At 51.3% G+C, this 16257-nt stretch overlaps 2 protein-coding genes across 5 annotated transcripts in view; both read left to right on the forward strand.

Moving 5' to 3' along the window:
* The window catches only part of DCST1 (DC-STAMP domain containing 1), a 22782-nt gene extending 17271 nt beyond the window's left edge, over nucleotides 1-5511 (forward strand). The window contains exons 10-17 of the mRNA XM_029579770.1: nucleotides 1067-1224; nucleotides 1896-1995; nucleotides 2618-2713; nucleotides 2977-3103; nucleotides 3818-3934; nucleotides 4184-4326; nucleotides 4475-4588; nucleotides 5046-5511. Of these exons, the coding sequence (XP_029435630.1) occupies nucleotides 1067-1224; nucleotides 1896-1995; nucleotides 2618-2713; nucleotides 2977-3103; nucleotides 3818-3934; nucleotides 4184-4326; nucleotides 4475-4588; nucleotides 5046-5294 (1104 nt within the window). The 3' untranslated portion in view covers nucleotides 5295-5511. The remainder of the gene's footprint in view (nucleotides 1-1066; nucleotides 1225-1895; nucleotides 1996-2617; nucleotides 2714-2976; nucleotides 3104-3817; nucleotides 3935-4183; nucleotides 4327-4474; nucleotides 4589-5045) is intronic.
* Nucleotides 5512-9250: 3739 nt separating this feature from the next.
* ADAM15 (ADAM metallopeptidase domain 15) overlaps nucleotides 9251-16257 on the forward strand; it is a 32016-nt gene continuing 25009 nt past the window's right edge. For 2 of the 4 annotated variants that reach the window (XM_029579478.1, XM_029579479.1), the window contains exons 1-5: nucleotides 9251-10006; nucleotides 13077-13174; nucleotides 14898-14974; nucleotides 15957-16035; nucleotides 16138-16214. In XM_029579478.1, the coding sequence (XP_029435338.1) occupies nucleotides 9871-10006; nucleotides 13077-13174; nucleotides 14898-14974; nucleotides 15957-16035; nucleotides 16138-16214 (467 nt within the window). In that variant the 5' untranslated portion in view covers nucleotides 9251-9870. The remainder of the gene's footprint in view (nucleotides 10007-13076; nucleotides 13175-14897; nucleotides 14975-15956; nucleotides 16036-16137; nucleotides 16215-16257) is intronic. The other 2 variants (XM_029579480.1, XM_029579481.1) reach the window with 1 other exon arrangement.

Here is a 16257-nt window from a genome sequence, read left to right on the forward strand (position 1 = left end):
TAAGCAAAGCCGAGTCGAAATCCAAAGAGTCAGTCCAACACATAGATGAGACAGGAACAAGGAAAACAGGAACCGGGAACCACAGGAATCAGGAACACGAGTAGAGAGGATTCTCTATCAGCAACGAGTATGAGGAGACCTTTTGCAAAGGCAACGCTATGGAGCGAGGCCTGAGCATTTATACGCTGAGGAGTCTGACGTCGGCATCCAGGGCCGCGGCCAGGTTCCCGCCTTTAAAGAACTAGTGATGCGCGCATGCACGCTTAGGGAGGGGCGCGGCGCCGATGGCGGCGTCTCTCCGCGGGCCACGCGGAGAGGCCCGACGAGCAAGGGCATCCTGGCTGGCAACACTGGGGACCATGGCAAAGCCGGAGGCACCGGAGGCGACCCGAGGTTAGAGCTGGTGGCCCACCGCCGCCAGCGAAGAGGAACCTGGAGCTGGAGTCCACATGAGAAGGCGAGAGGGCCGCGCCACGGGTCAGCTGTGGGCGGCACGCGTAACACCTACCTCTTCCCCTCTCCAACCCGACCCCTAATCTAACCCTAACTCTCCCCATTTTTTTTTTTTTTTTTACTTACTGCTCCATCGGAGCAGAAGCAACTTCTGGCGCGTGCTTCCCCGGAACAGCAGCTAATGGCCGCTGTCCTGCCCCGTCCCTCCCGTCACAGCTGAGGCGTGCCTGCACAAGTTTAAAGTGCATTCAGGCTTTTGAATCCACACAAGCTCCCAATCTTCTAACACAGACTCTGCGGGTACTTTCAGGTTCGTTGGTGCAGGCTGAAATGTCTGTGTCTACTTTTCTTCTTCTTGAAAATGCCCCCTGTCCTACTGTTGTTACAGTCTGTGCTCTGTAGCCCCTCCACCACACCTTCTTCTTTTCCCTCTTCTCGCCTCTTCCTTCATTCCTGCTAGGCAAATCTCTTGGTCAGTCTTGTATGTCAGCCTGGGTGACTCTGCTTCTGCCTCTCTCTCTCTCTCTCTCTCTCTGTGTTTTGTCTCTGGATCTCTGGGCTTCTCTCCCTGTCCCACTGTTCCTATCTCACCTTTTTGGTCTCTCCCTGGCAGAAAGAGCAGCAGAATATGATACTGGGTGTCAACATCACCAAGACGAAGCTGAGTGAGGACCTCCGAGATGCCATTGAGACCCGGAAAACCCGTTTCAATAGAGTGGTGGCTGTGATCCGGGTCCTCGCCTCCTGCACCGTCGTCTTCCTATTCTTCTCGTGAGTGGTTTGGATACTCTTCCTCGAGCCCTTACTGGCGGTGTCAGAGCTATGGACTCACCTGCCTTGGCCACCTCTATTCCCAGGGCCTTCTCGTTCTGCTCACAAAGAACCACAGGTCCCAGCATACCTTGTTCTGGGCATCGGGACTGGATACCAGCAAAGCTCAGAGTCATTATGCTACCAAGGCATTGTGAGAATTTAGTGCGCAGTTCAAAGAACAGGTGAAAATTAGGATTCTCCAGAATTTTTTCTTTTAATTTCATTCCTAAAAATTGTTTGAAGTTCCTGAAAGTTTTTCCTGCCAGTAAATCGGGGCGCTGCTGCACTGATCACCATCAGAAGCCTCTGTTCGCTGCAGTATTTATGTTACTCCTAATTTAAAAGCTGTCTGAACTGACGAGCTTCTTAAAGCAGAGGCCTGGTCAAAATGCAAGAGGAACAGGGCCTGCGTTCCCCAGGACATATAAAACATGAGAGGGATGTGAGGTCAGCAAGAGGACAAGGAAAGAGAGAAGAGATGGAGAGGGATGGGAAGCAAAGCATGGAGAGGGAGGGAGGGAAAGACGTCTCTCTCTGCACATGCCTAGGCCCAGCAGTGAGGCCATGCACACACACAAGGGCCTTCCTATCATTTTCTCAGGGCTCTTCTCATTTTCTCCCTCCAATAGCGCCTTCTCCTATGCCAATAACTACAACACGGACGTTCGCTATGACAACATTTATATCACCACCTACTTCAAACAGATCGACGCTCGCCGCAAAAAGCTGGTGAGTGACTGCTGCTGGAAGTGTGCCAAGCTGGTGTGCTCCCTGGTCCCTTTGGCTGTTCCCAATCTAGTGAGCCAGATTTGGCTGCTCCCCAGCTCTGGCTGCATGGCAGGATCCCCCTCTCTAGTGAGCTGGACTAAGCCTTCCAACACTCTCCCTCCACCTCCCCTGCAGAATGATGCAGTGGCCTTTCCTTACTTAAAAGTCCCTCCACATTTCAGAAAAGGAAAAGGAGAGGCAGGAAGCTGCATTTAGATACCGAGAACAGCTTCTAGCTTTAGCCCACGTCCTTCAGTCCATGACTTTCCTTCAAAGATACAAAGGTATTGCACGTCAAGACTCTACGGACAGTCCAAAGACCCCCCCCCCCCTTTTCTGAGGAGTTTCTGGCCACTAGAGGCTTCTAGCACAGCCTTCCAGGCTGCTGGATGCCCCATGCCATAAACAAGACAGGTTCGGCAGCAGAGAGAGAGAGAGAGAGAGAGTTCTGGAATGAATTATCAGCACCGAGGGGCAGCTGGAAATCCCCTAAAAAGAATCAGCGACAGGATGCCTGTGTGTCTGCCCCCCCCGGGTGTGCATTTACGCCTGTTCCTTCTCTCTTGATTTTTTTTTTTTGCAGAAGAAGCACACGCTACTGCCCCTGAGGAACGGGGAGACATCGTCCTTTATCTTCCCATTGTCCCCCACAATTCAGGGGCCTGAGATGAAGAGCATGGTGAGGGCCAAAAAAAAAAAAAAATGCAGGCTGTACCCAGACCGGGGTTGGCAAAGTGGGAATGCCTCTGCGAGGAAGCTCAGACTGGCAGGGCACTGCTGGGAGGAAGCTCACAGGGGCAGTACAGTTTGATTAAGGGCCAGAGGAAGGAACTTGCTAGGCTGCATATTGGAAGGAGGGGGACAAAGGGATTCTGTGCTGAAAGGAGAGCACCCGCCCCGGTTCTCTTGCCTAACTGCCCCTCTTCCCTTGTTCCTTTGCAGATAATGTCAATAGTGCAGACTATGCCCCTGGTTGTCCTCCTCGTCATCACCTGCGGCATAGACTATATTCTGTACAAGGTCTTCAGTCTCATACGCAGGCATTCCTTTATTCAGTACACCTTCACCAGTGAGTACAAATGGATTCTTCCCGGGGATGGGGCTCTGAAGTCAGAGGGGGTCTCACCAGGGTCCCTGCGGTGACAAGAGGTTGCTGTCCCTGCTGCCTGTATCCCGGCAGTGGCCGGAGGCTGGGGGTCCCTGCTGCCTGTGTTCCTCTGTTGACAGGGGACCAGAGTCCCTGCTGCTTGCAGTGATGAGGCTGGGGTTCCAGCAAACTACAACGCACAACAAAGCTCTGGAGTTTGTTGCCAGAGGATGTGGTTAGTGCAGTTAGTGTAGCTGGGTTCAAAAAAGGTTTGGATAAGTTCTCGGAGGAGAAGTCCATTACCGACTATTAATCAAGTTTACTTAGGGAATGGCCTCTGCTATTAATTGCATCAGTAGCATGGGATCTTCTAAATGTTTGGGTAATTGCCAGGTTCTTGTGGCCTGGTTTGGCCTCTGTTGGAAACAGGATGCTGGGCTTGATGGGCCCTTGGTCTGACCCAGCTTGGCAATTTCTTATTACATCCCTGTGGTGCTAGGAGGTTGGTGTGTCTCTTGCCTACAACCTTCTGGTCATAGGAGTCCGGTGTTCTTGTGGTCACAGGTGACCAGCTTCCCTGCCTCCTTTGTCCCTTACGTGACAAGAGGCTGGCATCCCTGCTGCCTGCATTTGTGTAGTGATAGTGGCTCATGTCTCTACATTAATTCTCTTTATGCCTCGTCCCTTCCACACTAGGCCGACACCACCTCGAATTTAAGGTTGAAGGTACTGGTTTGCTGGCAAAACTTCTGCGTGGTACCATTGGAGCTCTGAACACCTCGTCAGAGATGATTATAGAGTCCAACAACTTGCGTAAGTTTGGACTCCCTTTTGGTGGGGAAATCCAAAAACCCAGCCAGATAACAAGAGAGGTCTTGATCAGCCAAATGTGGGGCTTGTGCTGAGTCTCTTAAGATGAATGCAAGCCCTGCGGAACGATTGGTAGGAAACAAATTCAAACTCTTCCTTTCTTCAGTAAACCCTGAACCACACACAGGCAGGGGCAAAGGCCTGGGTCCCTACCTTTCCAGTGCGTCTGACCTTCTCTGTTGTCTCCTCTAGATTGCCTTCCAAATCCTCAAGTCATGTCCGTCAACGACTACCTGGGGTCATGTATTCCCACGTTCTGCCTCATCTTCTTCAGTTTCATCCAGGTGTATGTGTGCCGCCTCCGAAGAGTTGTGGCTTCCTACTACTTCCCAAAGGTAAAGCTGACTACATGCTCTCCTCCTTCCAAATGAGTCCCACCATTGGGACCTCTCCCCTCCCCCCCCCCCCCCCCCAATACCTTCATCCTGGTCTGGAGCATCCATTCAGGGCTCTCTCTCCTGTCCACTCCCTTTGTTTTCTCAGAGAGAAAAGCAGAGAGTTTTGTTCCTGTACAATGAGACCATGCGGAAGAGGATTTCCTACATCAGCTTCCAGAGGAAAAGGATAATGAGGAATGCCCGTAAGAACAAACTCCTTGTAAGTACCGGACGGCCCAGCCAGCACAGTCTTCTCTTGGAGTGGGGGGTGCTATTCCGTGGCACTCACAGCAGAGAGTCGTCGGCAAACATGGGAGGCTCTGAGTCAGGCATGCAGGAGTGGCAAGTGGTATTAGAGAATGTACCCTGGGACTGAAAGCTGACAGGAAGACAGTTAATGCCAGAAGATATGCACAACTGGGTTCAGGGTAGTCCGTGCCAGTTCATGGGGTATCTTACAGGAACATGCACCGCTCCCGACATTTCAATTTAGCACTTTTTGGGAATCAATGTTCAAATGATGACAATAAAAGTCAAATTTCAGAACATGTTGCTAGGAAGGAATCCAGATTAGGTGTCGAGTTCCTCACTGGACTATGCATTTCCCTTAAGGGTGGGAGAAGAGTAAGGATGAATCTTACCACGAGTGACTAAAATCTTTCTCTTTTTTTTTGCAGGCCCAAGGTATGCTGGGTAAATTGCACCGTTACTGCCCCTTCCTACGGAAGATCCTGCGGCGGCGCTGCATGGTGTGCGACAGGGCACAGTCCAAGGAGTCCTGGGTGTGCAAGACTCCCTCTTGTCAGGCGGTATACTGCGCCTCCTGCTGGAGAGATATGAAGCTGTTCTGCTTTGCCTGCATGCCCTACGATGGCTTCATCTCTGCGGACAGCGACAGTGAGCAGGACATGTATTATGCAAATTAAGCCCAGTATGCAAATTTCCACTCAGGATTCTCATTAATGCATAGTGTGCAGGATGTTGCTTGGAGTCCGCCAAAAACCCTGAAGGAGACAGTCCTGTTCAGCATTTATTGAATATCTATTTATTTTTATTTTATTGAGAGTTTTAATAAATACAACATTGTAATGAAAGTACCAACAGCAATATACATCAAATAATAAACTGAAGACTCAAATAATATACAGAAGTTCTTTGCTCTGCTGTATAAATGTGGAGAATCACTCTGTGACCTGACTTTTACTCTTTGTCTGTTACCATGGGTGCTCTTCTGGATTTTGTTGTATCACATCTGAATAAGAGTGGTCTCCACAGATCCTGCAAAATCCCAAGCTCATGTACAATCCCCTCACTCATCTTCACTTTGCCCCGGAAGCCTCACTGATGGCAGGTGGGATGGCACATTATTTCTGTTCTGCTGCCGCAATCCCCTCATTCACCCTCGGACTGCGGCCTTGCAGCACCTCGGATTGTGTCCTTCTCGGGTTGGTGCCAGCAACTGATGTTGCATTTCTCTCAGAGCAGCACGGAGGTGGTGGGAGCGGGCCAGAGGGGGTCCCTTGCTCCCAGTGATAAAATATAAGGTTATCATGGTGGATGCAGAGGGTTAGTGGGGGGTGCACCGCAACGTTGTTAATCCTTGTGGGAGAGGAGGGGGCAGCCTGATATTTAATTTTAGAAAACACCAGAACAGGGGGGGGCGGTGTCAACATTTAAAGGATTTGGGGAGTGAGGAGGGCATGACCAGACAGGGCCTTTATAAAATATTTGGGAGGGAGGGGATGGCCCATTTATTAATTTGATTATTTTTCTTTAAATGACCACGCTACTTAGCTGGATTAATAGCATGTTATCTGACCACATGCAATCGCATAACCAAAAACCTACCCAGCTGTTTTCAAATATAGCCAGTTAGGTTTTTATGTTATTTTTATTTTATTTTATTTATTTATTTATTTATTTTGTATACCGACATTCGATCGAGATATCACATCGGTTTCCAGATAACTAAAGGAATAGGGTGGTAACCCTGTTATCTGGAAACCGATGTGATATCTCGATCGAATGTCGGTATACAAAAGAAATAAATAAATAAATGGTATTAAAGGTGCCATCCCACCTATTTTACATTATAACATGGTATTAAATAGATATAAGAATATTTTACATTATAACATGGTAATAAATATAACAAGAATATTTTACATTATAACATGGTAATAAATATAACAAGTTGTAACAGAACTAACAGGAGTACATGGAACATTAGACTATAGTATATAACATATGTACATAAATGGCTTGTTGATGAGGATAAATTATGGTAAGGAGAGCAGGGAGTGTAGAGGGGGGAGGGGAGAGGAAGGGATGTGTGGGAGGAAGGTAGTGATAGGGAGGGAAAGGGTGGTGGGAGATGCTTGTGTAGGGAGGGAAAGGTGTGGGGCGAGATGCTTGTGGAGGGGGCATGGAGTGGATGGTGCGATTGGGCGGGTTATGTGTCGGGTGGGAAAGCTTTTAAAAATAGCCATGTTTTGAGGTGTTTTTTGAAGACTTGCAGTGAAGGTTCGTTTCTGAGACAGGTGGGGAGGGTGTTCCATAAGGTGGGGCCCGCTATTGTTATGGCTCGTTTGCGGGTGACGTTGAGGTGTGCAGCTTTGAGATTGGGGACGGCTAGGAGTCCAGTGTTGGTGGATCTGAGAGTTCTTTGAGTGGGGTAAGGTTGTATTCCGTTGTTTAGCCAGTCCATTTTGTTGTTGTTTATTTTTTTGTGCATGAGGGTGAGGGTTTTATACTGGATTCTTTGTGTAATGGGTAGCCAGTGGAGTTCTTTGAGCGTGGGTGTGATGTGAGGGGATTTTTTGTTGTTAGAGATGATTCTGGCGGCAGCGTTCTGTAGAACTTGGAGGGGTTTGATGTGTATTTCTGGTAGTCCGAGGAGGAGGGAGTTGCAGTAGTCGAGTCTTGACAAGATAATTGATTGGAGGACTGTTCTGAAATCGTGCTCTTGGAGAAGGGGTTTGAGTTTTTTTAGTGTCTGCAGTTTGAAGAATCCATCTTTGATTGTATTGGAGATGTGTCGTTTAAAGTTGAGTTGGCTGTCAATTGTTACGCCTAGGTTTCTTGTGGACGGCGTGAGTGAGGTTTGTGAGATTTGTGGCACTCCTGGGTTGATTGAGTTTCCTGGGTGGTCAGAGGGGGTGCACATGAGTGGATAGGAGGGATGGTCATCGTGGATGTGAATGATTTCTGTTTTGGCTTGGTTGAGACATAGTGATAATTGAGATAGTAAATGGGATAAGTTTGAGCTGAGTTTGTTCCATTTTTCCATAGTGAGTTGAATGGAGTTGTTTATGGGGAGTAATATTTGTATGTCGTCTGCATAGACAAAGTAGGTGAGGTTTGCCTCTGATAGGTATTTGCATAGTGGGATGAGATATATGTTGAAGAGGGTTGATGATAGGGAAGAACCTTGTGGGACTCCATGAGTGAGGGGCACTTGTGAGGATTCAGATGAGTTCATCTTGACGATGTAAGATCTGTTTGAGAGGTAGGATTTGAACCACTTGATTGTGGTGTCTTGGAGACCAATTTCTTTAAGTCTGGTGAGGAGTGTTCTGTGATTGATGGTGTCGAAGGCGGCTGATATATCAAGAAGTATCAGGAGGAACGATTTGCCTTTGTCGCGGCCTTTGAGGATGGTATCGGTGAGGGAGAGGAGGAGGGTTTCAGTGCTGAAGAGTTTTCTGAAACCATGTTGTGCAGGCTGAAGAACATTAAAGGTTTCAAGGTGGTCTGTGAGTTGATTGTTGACTGTTTTTTCGATGATTTTTGCTAGGAATGGGAGGTTGGAGACTGGTCTGTAGTTTGCTGGGTCGGATTTGTCGAGTTGAGGCTTTTTGATGATTGGTTTGATGATGGCGTTTTTGAGTTTTTCTGGGAAGATTCCTTGTTCTAGGGATAGGTTGATGATGTAGGTTATTGGTTTGACAATAATCTCTCTGATGAGTTTTAGGGTTTTGATGGGGATGGGGTCTAAGGAGTGGGATGCAGGGTTGGTTTTTCTGATGATAGGTTCAATTTCTGTGGTAGCAACGGGAGTGAATTGTGACCATGAGTGGATAGGAGGGGGGGTGTCAATTAAGTCATTGTGGGTTTGCGGAATCTTGGCAATGATGTTGTTGACTTTATCCTTGAAGAATTGTGCTAGTTTTTCACTGGAGATGTTGCTGGAGTTTGGCGTATTGTCATTTTGGATGGGGTTGGTAAGGTCTTTGACATAGGCGAAGAGGGTCCTTGGGTTAAATTGGTAATCGTGAATTCTTGATGTGTGGAAATTACGCTTTGCTGTGTTAAGGTCAGTTGTATAGTTGTGTAGTAGTGTTCTGTATTTGTCTTTCAGGTTTGAGGTGGGGGTTCGTCTCCACTGTTTCTCAGTCTGTCTCAGTGTTCGCTTTGAGGTTTTCAGTTCTGGGGTGTACCATGGTGCTCTTTGCTTTGTGGATTGTTTTATTTCCTTTTTTATCATGGGGCATAATGTATTGGCTATGTCTGCGTTGATAGATATCCAGGAGTTTGTGGCTGTGTTGGCGTCATTTAAGTTGATTGTTTTTAGTGCCTCAGGTAACAGTTTGGCGATGTCTTCACTGGAGCATGGTTATCCAGATACCCGGATAACTTTAAGCTTGTATATTCAGCCAATGTATCCACTAAGCGGCCTATTGAATAGTGGCCTCCAAGTATTTAGTAGTTATCTGGCTAAATGTCAGCAGCTTAGCCTATACCCTACACCGCTTAGGCGGATAAGTGGCGTTGAATCTCAGGTCCTGGGAGATTCGAACCAGGAAGCAGCCGCTAGAGGGAGGAGTGTCCCCGCGGGGCAGCACTGCGCATGCTCCGAGTCCCCGCGAGAGCCGGCAGCAGGGCGCCTGCTCCGCAAAACCGGAAAAGCTGGCAGCATGGGGCGCTGCTGGGGCCCGCCCACGCCGGTTCTGCTTCTGCTCAGGGGCATCGGTCCAGTTTCACCGTCCCTGGGTGGTGGCGCGGGGGATCTAACCAAGGCCCTGTCTGGACCGGGCAGAAGCCGCCGCGTTCTTCTCCTGCAGCAGGTGAAGCCTGACGCGCCGGGAACGGCCGAGGGCGGGGGTAAAGTCCATTCCGTGGCCGTGATTCAGCTTTCCCCCTCCCCTGGCTCCGCCCCCTCCCCGGCTCCTCCCTCCCCCGCCTCTTCCTACACTGACACTCTGACACTGACGCTGTGGCCGCGGTCAGAGTCGGAGCGGATCTGAGGGCCGGAGCGAGCAGAGGGGAGTCCCGAGAGGTGGTTGGTGCGGGTCCCGGGGTCCCCCGGGCGCGCCGGGTTCTCGGACCATGCCCCAGACAGAGGGAGGGGGCTCGGGAGCCCGTGGTAATGTGGGGGTGCCACCCTGCAGGCAGTCGGCCTGAGAGCTGATCACTTTCAGTGACTGAGGGGTGGAGGGGGGGGGAGCTCCTTCTCATCCCATCAGGACTGCAGGTGCCCCCTTCCCATGGGACAGGGTGGGCATGGACGGGGCCTGCAGAGTGCTGCTCTTGTGCTGGCTTTGCTGGGCGAAGGGGGAGGACAGAGCCAGCAGGGGGCCCGGCTGCTCGGAAGCCCCACAACAGCAAGACCTGAGCCAGTATGAGACACTGGGAGCAGGTAAGAGACATCTAAAGATTGGAGAGGTCCTGTGCTCGCTCCTTCATTACCTATTCCCCCAGCCCTCTATCTCTCGTACTCCTCTCCACCCCCAACTCTCGTGCCTACCTGTCTTGCAGATGGTCCTGGTTCTGGCTGCAGATTTCAGGGACTGTAATAGAACCGAGCTCAGTATGTCCTGTCTGTCACCAGAGTGGACCTGGCTTGATGTGCAGCTGTCTTTGTTGTACGTGGGTACAGCAGCAGAAGTGCTGGGTTTAGGTGCATGAAGGCTAGGGAAGGGAAGAGCGTAACTCCCACTTATTAGGGAGTGAGAGTTCAGGAGAGGTGATATTTCATCCCAGAACATGAGGGTGCACCCCTTCATGCAGATGTTTAAATAATCAGGGATAGAAATTTGAGAAGAGGTATAGCCAGTCTCCTCCGTGCGGGGTGACAGCCATCATTTACCTTTATTTCTGTTGATAAAAAGAATTCCTGGAAAATCTGCTGTAGAAGGAGCCTCTGACTTGTTGCTTTGAACAGAGAAGGTGTAATTAGCTAGCGGTATAAGCAATGTAAACGAGAGAATTTGTGCTTGTATTGCAGCACCTCTAGAGACCCTGCACTGTGCTCAGACCCTGCTTGGTCCTTGAAGACAGGCCTAGGGAGTGTGCCATTCAGGCCTTGCAGGGGAAGGGGGTCCACATCCCTGGGGTCACCACATCATGTGGCAGTACTGATCTAGTACTGGTTTTGCTCCAGTGCATTCATGGATTTGTAGTTCTGGTTTTCTTAGGGGACTCAGTGGGACAAATCAGAGCCACAAAATGCTCTACAGCAAACAGGCAAAAAGCAGAACCGGGTCTGGATCAGTCTGGCTGCCCTGGGAGGGGAGGTGGCCACCCTAACCACCTCCCACGTCTGCCCACAGGATGCACCTCCAGAGTCCTGCTGGCCCAAGAACTGAAACTGCTTGTTAAACCCTCAGCATCAAACGAATGCGGTCAACAGGGCAAGGGCTGAGCTGTCCAGCCACTATCTGTAAGGGGGTTCCAAAGGCAGGAGGTAGTCCTGTGCTTCCCCGGCACTGCAGGTGTTTGCCTTCAGAATCTGCCTCGGCTTTCAGATGGCCCTGTGCCAGCATGAAACCAGGAACACCCCCCAAACCTGTGGAGCTGGAGTAGGTGCTGAGGGGATGGCGGGTGCAGCTGTGTCACATGGCTTCCAGCCTGGTAAAACCGGTTTTCCATTACCTCTCTGTCCTGGTGACTGTGGAAGCCACTGGGACACCTTGCACAAAATTTCATGCTAAACCATGTGCAGGCAGGATTTTTAGCTGAGAATAGACTCCTAGTAATGCTCTTTTTTTTTTTTAATGACTTGATCAGGACACAGAAAATTATGTAAGATTCCCCTGTTGTCTTTTTTTATTGTATTTTATAATTTCATGTGCTGTCAGCTTCAACAGCTCCTTCCCAATTTGGCTGCTGGGCTGCCTGCTGTCATTACCATCTACCTGCCCGGCCAAGACGAGATCCCTGTATCGGTTTTCCCCTGCTCCCACTTCAGTGAGGAGTTTTTTTTCGTTTATAAAAAAGTTACAGACTGCTATAGTGAGTCAACAGATCATTATAACAAGTGAATTATCAGAGTTGTTTCTTCTAAAATCTGGGGCATGTTGTACTGACTGGGGCGTAGTGAGCTGGCCAGGCCTCGGATTATATAAGAACATTACCCTATGCAAGTCTGGCCAGCGACCAGAAGCAGGCGGGTTGCCCTGGCTCACGTATGTCCATTCTTATGGAATAAGAGGTGAGCTTGGGCAAGGCCTGTTAATGTATTATAAAGTGCTGATAGCTTTCACTTGTGTTACTGTGAGCCTTATAATGCACCATCTTAAATTTTAAAGCAAGCTTCCACCCTGTGGCGTGGTATGGTGGGGGAGGGGTGAGAATAGGGGCAATCGCTTTGGGGAGTCTCCGCACCGCCATGGTAGTCCTGCCCCAGCACTATAATTTTGGTCAGCTGGGGGGGTGGAGCCAAACATACCAGCATTCAAAGGCCCTGCTTCCCCCCGCAGTTAGGTCGGCCCGTTCCAAACAATTGTGCTTGTTCTAGGCAGACGCTCCCTCTCTGCTGTGTTATACTATCTTATATACCATGCACTCAGTGCTTTTGCATATTTCCTCTGAAGTCTTTACCCTTAACCATTAAGCCTTATGCTTCACCTTTGTTGCAACTCCAACATTACTCTCTGCATCAGCGGCAGAGGGTGGTGGCAGGAAATTGGAATCAAACAGTTACCAACAAGGGTCCCGAACTTGGTGGTCGGTGAAACAGCCAAGTATGGGGAAAAATAAGTGTGGGAGCTTGCTGGGCAGACTGGATGGGCCGTTTGGTCTTTTTCTGCCCTCGTTTCCATGTTTCTCTGTAAGTCTGCACTCCTGTGCTGCCTTATACCCCGGGCTGGGCAGTGGCAGGGGTTGCACATGCTCCTGCGTGGAATCTGCCCGGAAAGCGCTGAGGCCTGAATTTCCCCGGCTGCTCTAGGTGTGTGTGTGAAGGCTTCTGCTGCAGAAGTGGCTGGAATTGGGGCGCACTCCCAGTCACACAGACTCTGCAGTGACCTCGATGAAGGGAGCAGAGCTCCGGAAAGCTCGCTGCACCTGTGGTGTAACCCAGCGAATAAGGGCTCACCTTGGTCTTTATTTCTGCCATCTGATTGGAAAGGCAAAGCTGGCACCAGGGTCAGGACCGCACACCCCCACAGGGTGACTGCAAGAGCTGTAAAGAGTGGCCGGCACAGGCACAGAACAGCCCGGGCCGGGGAGCGAGTCTCCGGGGTGTGAACCCGTCAGTTTCAATATCTCCAGATGGACATTAGTTTTTTTGCAGATAAAGATCGAGGCCTTGGTGCCGGCACCGGTTACCTCCTCCTCCGCTGCCTGGCTGTAGGAATGTCGAGGTTTTATAGTCGGTGGCCTTCACGTCCCTGCTTTCCAGCATGGAATGGATTGCTTTCAGCTTTTTGTCTCCATATTTTATTTTATTTTTATTTTTTTTTGCTAACGTTCCTTTTCTTTTGTAGATGTGGGTCCTAGACGAGAAGAGCTGACCAGGCCCCAGGAAGTCCTTGTGTTTGTTTCTGGAAAGCACGGGAGGCTTAGCCTGGAGGAGGCCCTGAAGGTGAGGCTGAGCTTGTCCTGTCTCCCCCCCCCCCCCCAATGAGATGGGGTAGGGGGGGTGACCCCCGCTCAACTTTGACCCTGTGACCTAGGGATGGGGAGGGGCACGTTTACATCTGCAATCAACTTCCTTTTATAATTGCAGCTTCTGCTCTGTCCTCCCCCCACCCCGGTTTCCACTTCTGTCCTCCTTTGCCCTATTTAGTTGAAAGCCGCCTTATTGAATTTTAATATCAAGCCCAATAAACAAGCTGTGCACATCATCCCGGACAGTTTTACAGAATGAATAAGCAAGCCCTGTCCCTCGCCCAGATCCATTCTTACTCGAGAAGATATTGTTAGATGTAACTTCTCTCTCTAATGCTCCCTTCTGTTATTACATCACCCCCCGAGTGCGCCCTCCACCCCTCTCCTGGCCGGCCGGATAGGGCCTGCCCTGGATTCCTCTGTCCCCTCCACCCCTCCGCAGTGCTGGGAATGACTGAGGCATTTCCTTTTAGCTCAGGGCTGGAGGTACCGCTGGGCGAGGAAGGGGCCGCACTCCCCGACCTAACCAGGGCGTGCCCCCTTCCTTCAGTAGCAGCAACGGCTGGGACCCCCCCCCCCCCCCCAGGGGGAAGCTGACGGGCATCAGGCCAGAGTACACACAAGATGGGGGAGGGGAGGCTCGTGCCACTCCTGTCCCAGGGGTTGTGCTGCTGGCGGTTTGGGATGTCCCGCCTCGTCCCCTCCCTCTGCCCTGGCTGCACGAGATGGAGGGGGATTTGCTGGTTCTGGCATTCGTCAGTATACGGCAGGAAAGCGAACTTATTCAAGATTTGTACTGGGGTGGGGGGGGGGGAGGCTTGACGGACGTCTCTCTCCCTGTATCCTCGTCCCCGCCAGGGTGCCTCATTAAGGGAGGGGGGGGGTCCCTTTATCCCATGCAGATCGCTTGTTTAGCAGAAGGTGTGGTGAGACGTGTCCCTGATATTGTACTTGGCTGTTCTCATTTTATAACGGTTTCCCTTTTCTTTCTTCCTTCCCTGTCACTGCAGTCGCTGCGTGGCACTTTGGCAGTGTGTGTAAAAGTGATCTGAACGTGGCTGGAAGGCAGTGACAGAGTTTGAGATCGGTGGCGGGGTCCTCCTGATGGGGGGGGGGGGGGTGAGGATGTCTGAGCTAGTGAAAGGGTTGGCTTTGGTGAGGGAAGCCCTGGACGCTCATGGAGGTGTCTGAGAGAAGTGGAAGGGTGCCCTTGATAAGGAGAGCCTTACAGATGTGTGTGTGAGAGAGAGGAGGAACCCTTCCAGGCTTGTAAGCTCCTAACGCAGCGAGCCGACGCCTTCAGAGGAACTGGTTGTTGGTCTTCGCGCCGGGATGCATCCTGTCTCCGAGCGCCTGGGCTTCCGGCCTTCCTGCCAGGAGCCTCCCCCTCCCTCTTCAGCGCTTTCTCTAAGTGCTTCCCTCCGAAGAGCTGCCGGCTACCCCTTTGTGCCCGCCCTGCATGGCCAAAAGGAAAAGAAATCTAGAGCAGTTTTTTTTTCCCACCATAAACCCAGTGTCTCTCCACAGGCGATGGGGCTCGGCCCGGGCAGGTCGTCGGGTTTGGCCCGGCCCATTCAGTCGATGGGGCCTGGGGTTGGTAGAATCCCTCCCCCCGGTCCAGGAGAAGGGGTGTAGATATCGTCTGCAGGGTATGGGTCTCTGCTGATGTTGGAAGCCTTGTTGGGTCTTTCCTGCAGGAGGGACCCCCCAGCTTCCTGCAGGTGGCTCTGGAGCTAGAGGAAGAGCGACTCGTGTTGGAGCTGCGGCAGAACGAGTAAGTCTGGGCTGAGGGACGGGCGCTTAGTGGGGTTCACTGTGCACATGGCTGGTGGGGGGGGGGGGACCTCTGTTCCTGGGTGCGAGGAGGAGATTTGGAGGATGTGAGGGAGAGGCATGGGAAGAGGATGGAGGATTGGTATTGGACACACAAACCGGAGGGCTTACTGAGGGGGGCATATGAAGAGGAGAGGATGGGGGGGGGGGGGGGAACCAGGAGAGTTGGGACCACACTCTGGATGCTGTCTCTTGGGTTTGCCCCTGAACTCCTGCAATCCTGAGGTGGGACAGGGAGATGAGGGGGAGGGAGAGAGGACAGCAGTTCTCGCAAGGTTTATCCCAGTGATGGTTTGTACATTAGCTGGGCAGGGTGGGACTGCCAGCTTCACGGCTTCCCTGGAGCTGGACCCAGAGCCCGTGCCAAGTGAAATCCAGTGACAAGAAAGCCAGAGAAATCCCACGAGAGGAGGGGAAAGGCAGCAGAGCAGCATTTCAGCTATCGTCTCGGGATTAAAAGTGAAAGATGAGAGAGAGAGACCCAAACTCTGCGATACTGAGGGCTTTCGAGGATGGATAAAGGGGCAGCCCTGCAGGCTTCAATAGGGGCTGCACGTAATGCACTGCATATTATTTCCATCTTACTACACCCATCATTTTAAAGTAGAAGGGCCTGCCCGATGACTCCATTAAACTCGGCGGTGCTTAAGTAATTCTAACCTCAGTCGGGCGGTTCTGCTTGCTGCTGCCCTCTTCGTGGTGTGGGGGTCCGTGGGCACCCCTCTCTTGTGAGAGGGGCTTTGCTGTCTGTGTTTCAGAAACGCTGCCTCTTAATCCCATGCTGACCCGGGCCTTACCCGTCCCCACCGACTTTCCTTGCCCGTGGTGGGCGAGAACAGGATGGATGTCGGGGACCCATGGCAGCCTGGCCGGGAGAGGTTTATAAATAACGCTCTGGCTCATGTTCTCTTCCTCCTTGCTAGGGCTCTGCTGAGAGGTGCACACACGCTGGTGTTTTACTTGCCCAATGGGACACGGGTGACGAGAGGTGGCATAAGACAGGTAAGCTGCGTTGCTGCCAGACCCTCTCAGACCTGGGCCCTTGGTGCCAGGCGGCGCGAGCTTCCTCACAGCAGCGATCCTGCTCTCCTTCTTCTGTTTCAGGTGAATTGTTACTATCATGGCCGTGTGAAGGGCTACCCGGGCTCTTGGGGCAGTGTGAGCTTGTGCTCTGGACTCAGGTGCGGTATCAGACAGGAACATTTAGGGGAAGGGCCTTAGGGT

Source organism: Rhinatrema bivittatum, chromosome 16 (genome assembly GCF_901001135.1).
Source record: "Rhinatrema bivittatum chromosome 16, aRhiBiv1.1, whole genome shotgun sequence".
In the NCBI taxonomy this organism is placed as follows: Eukaryota; Metazoa; Chordata; class Amphibia; order Gymnophiona; family Rhinatrematidae; genus Rhinatrema; species Rhinatrema bivittatum.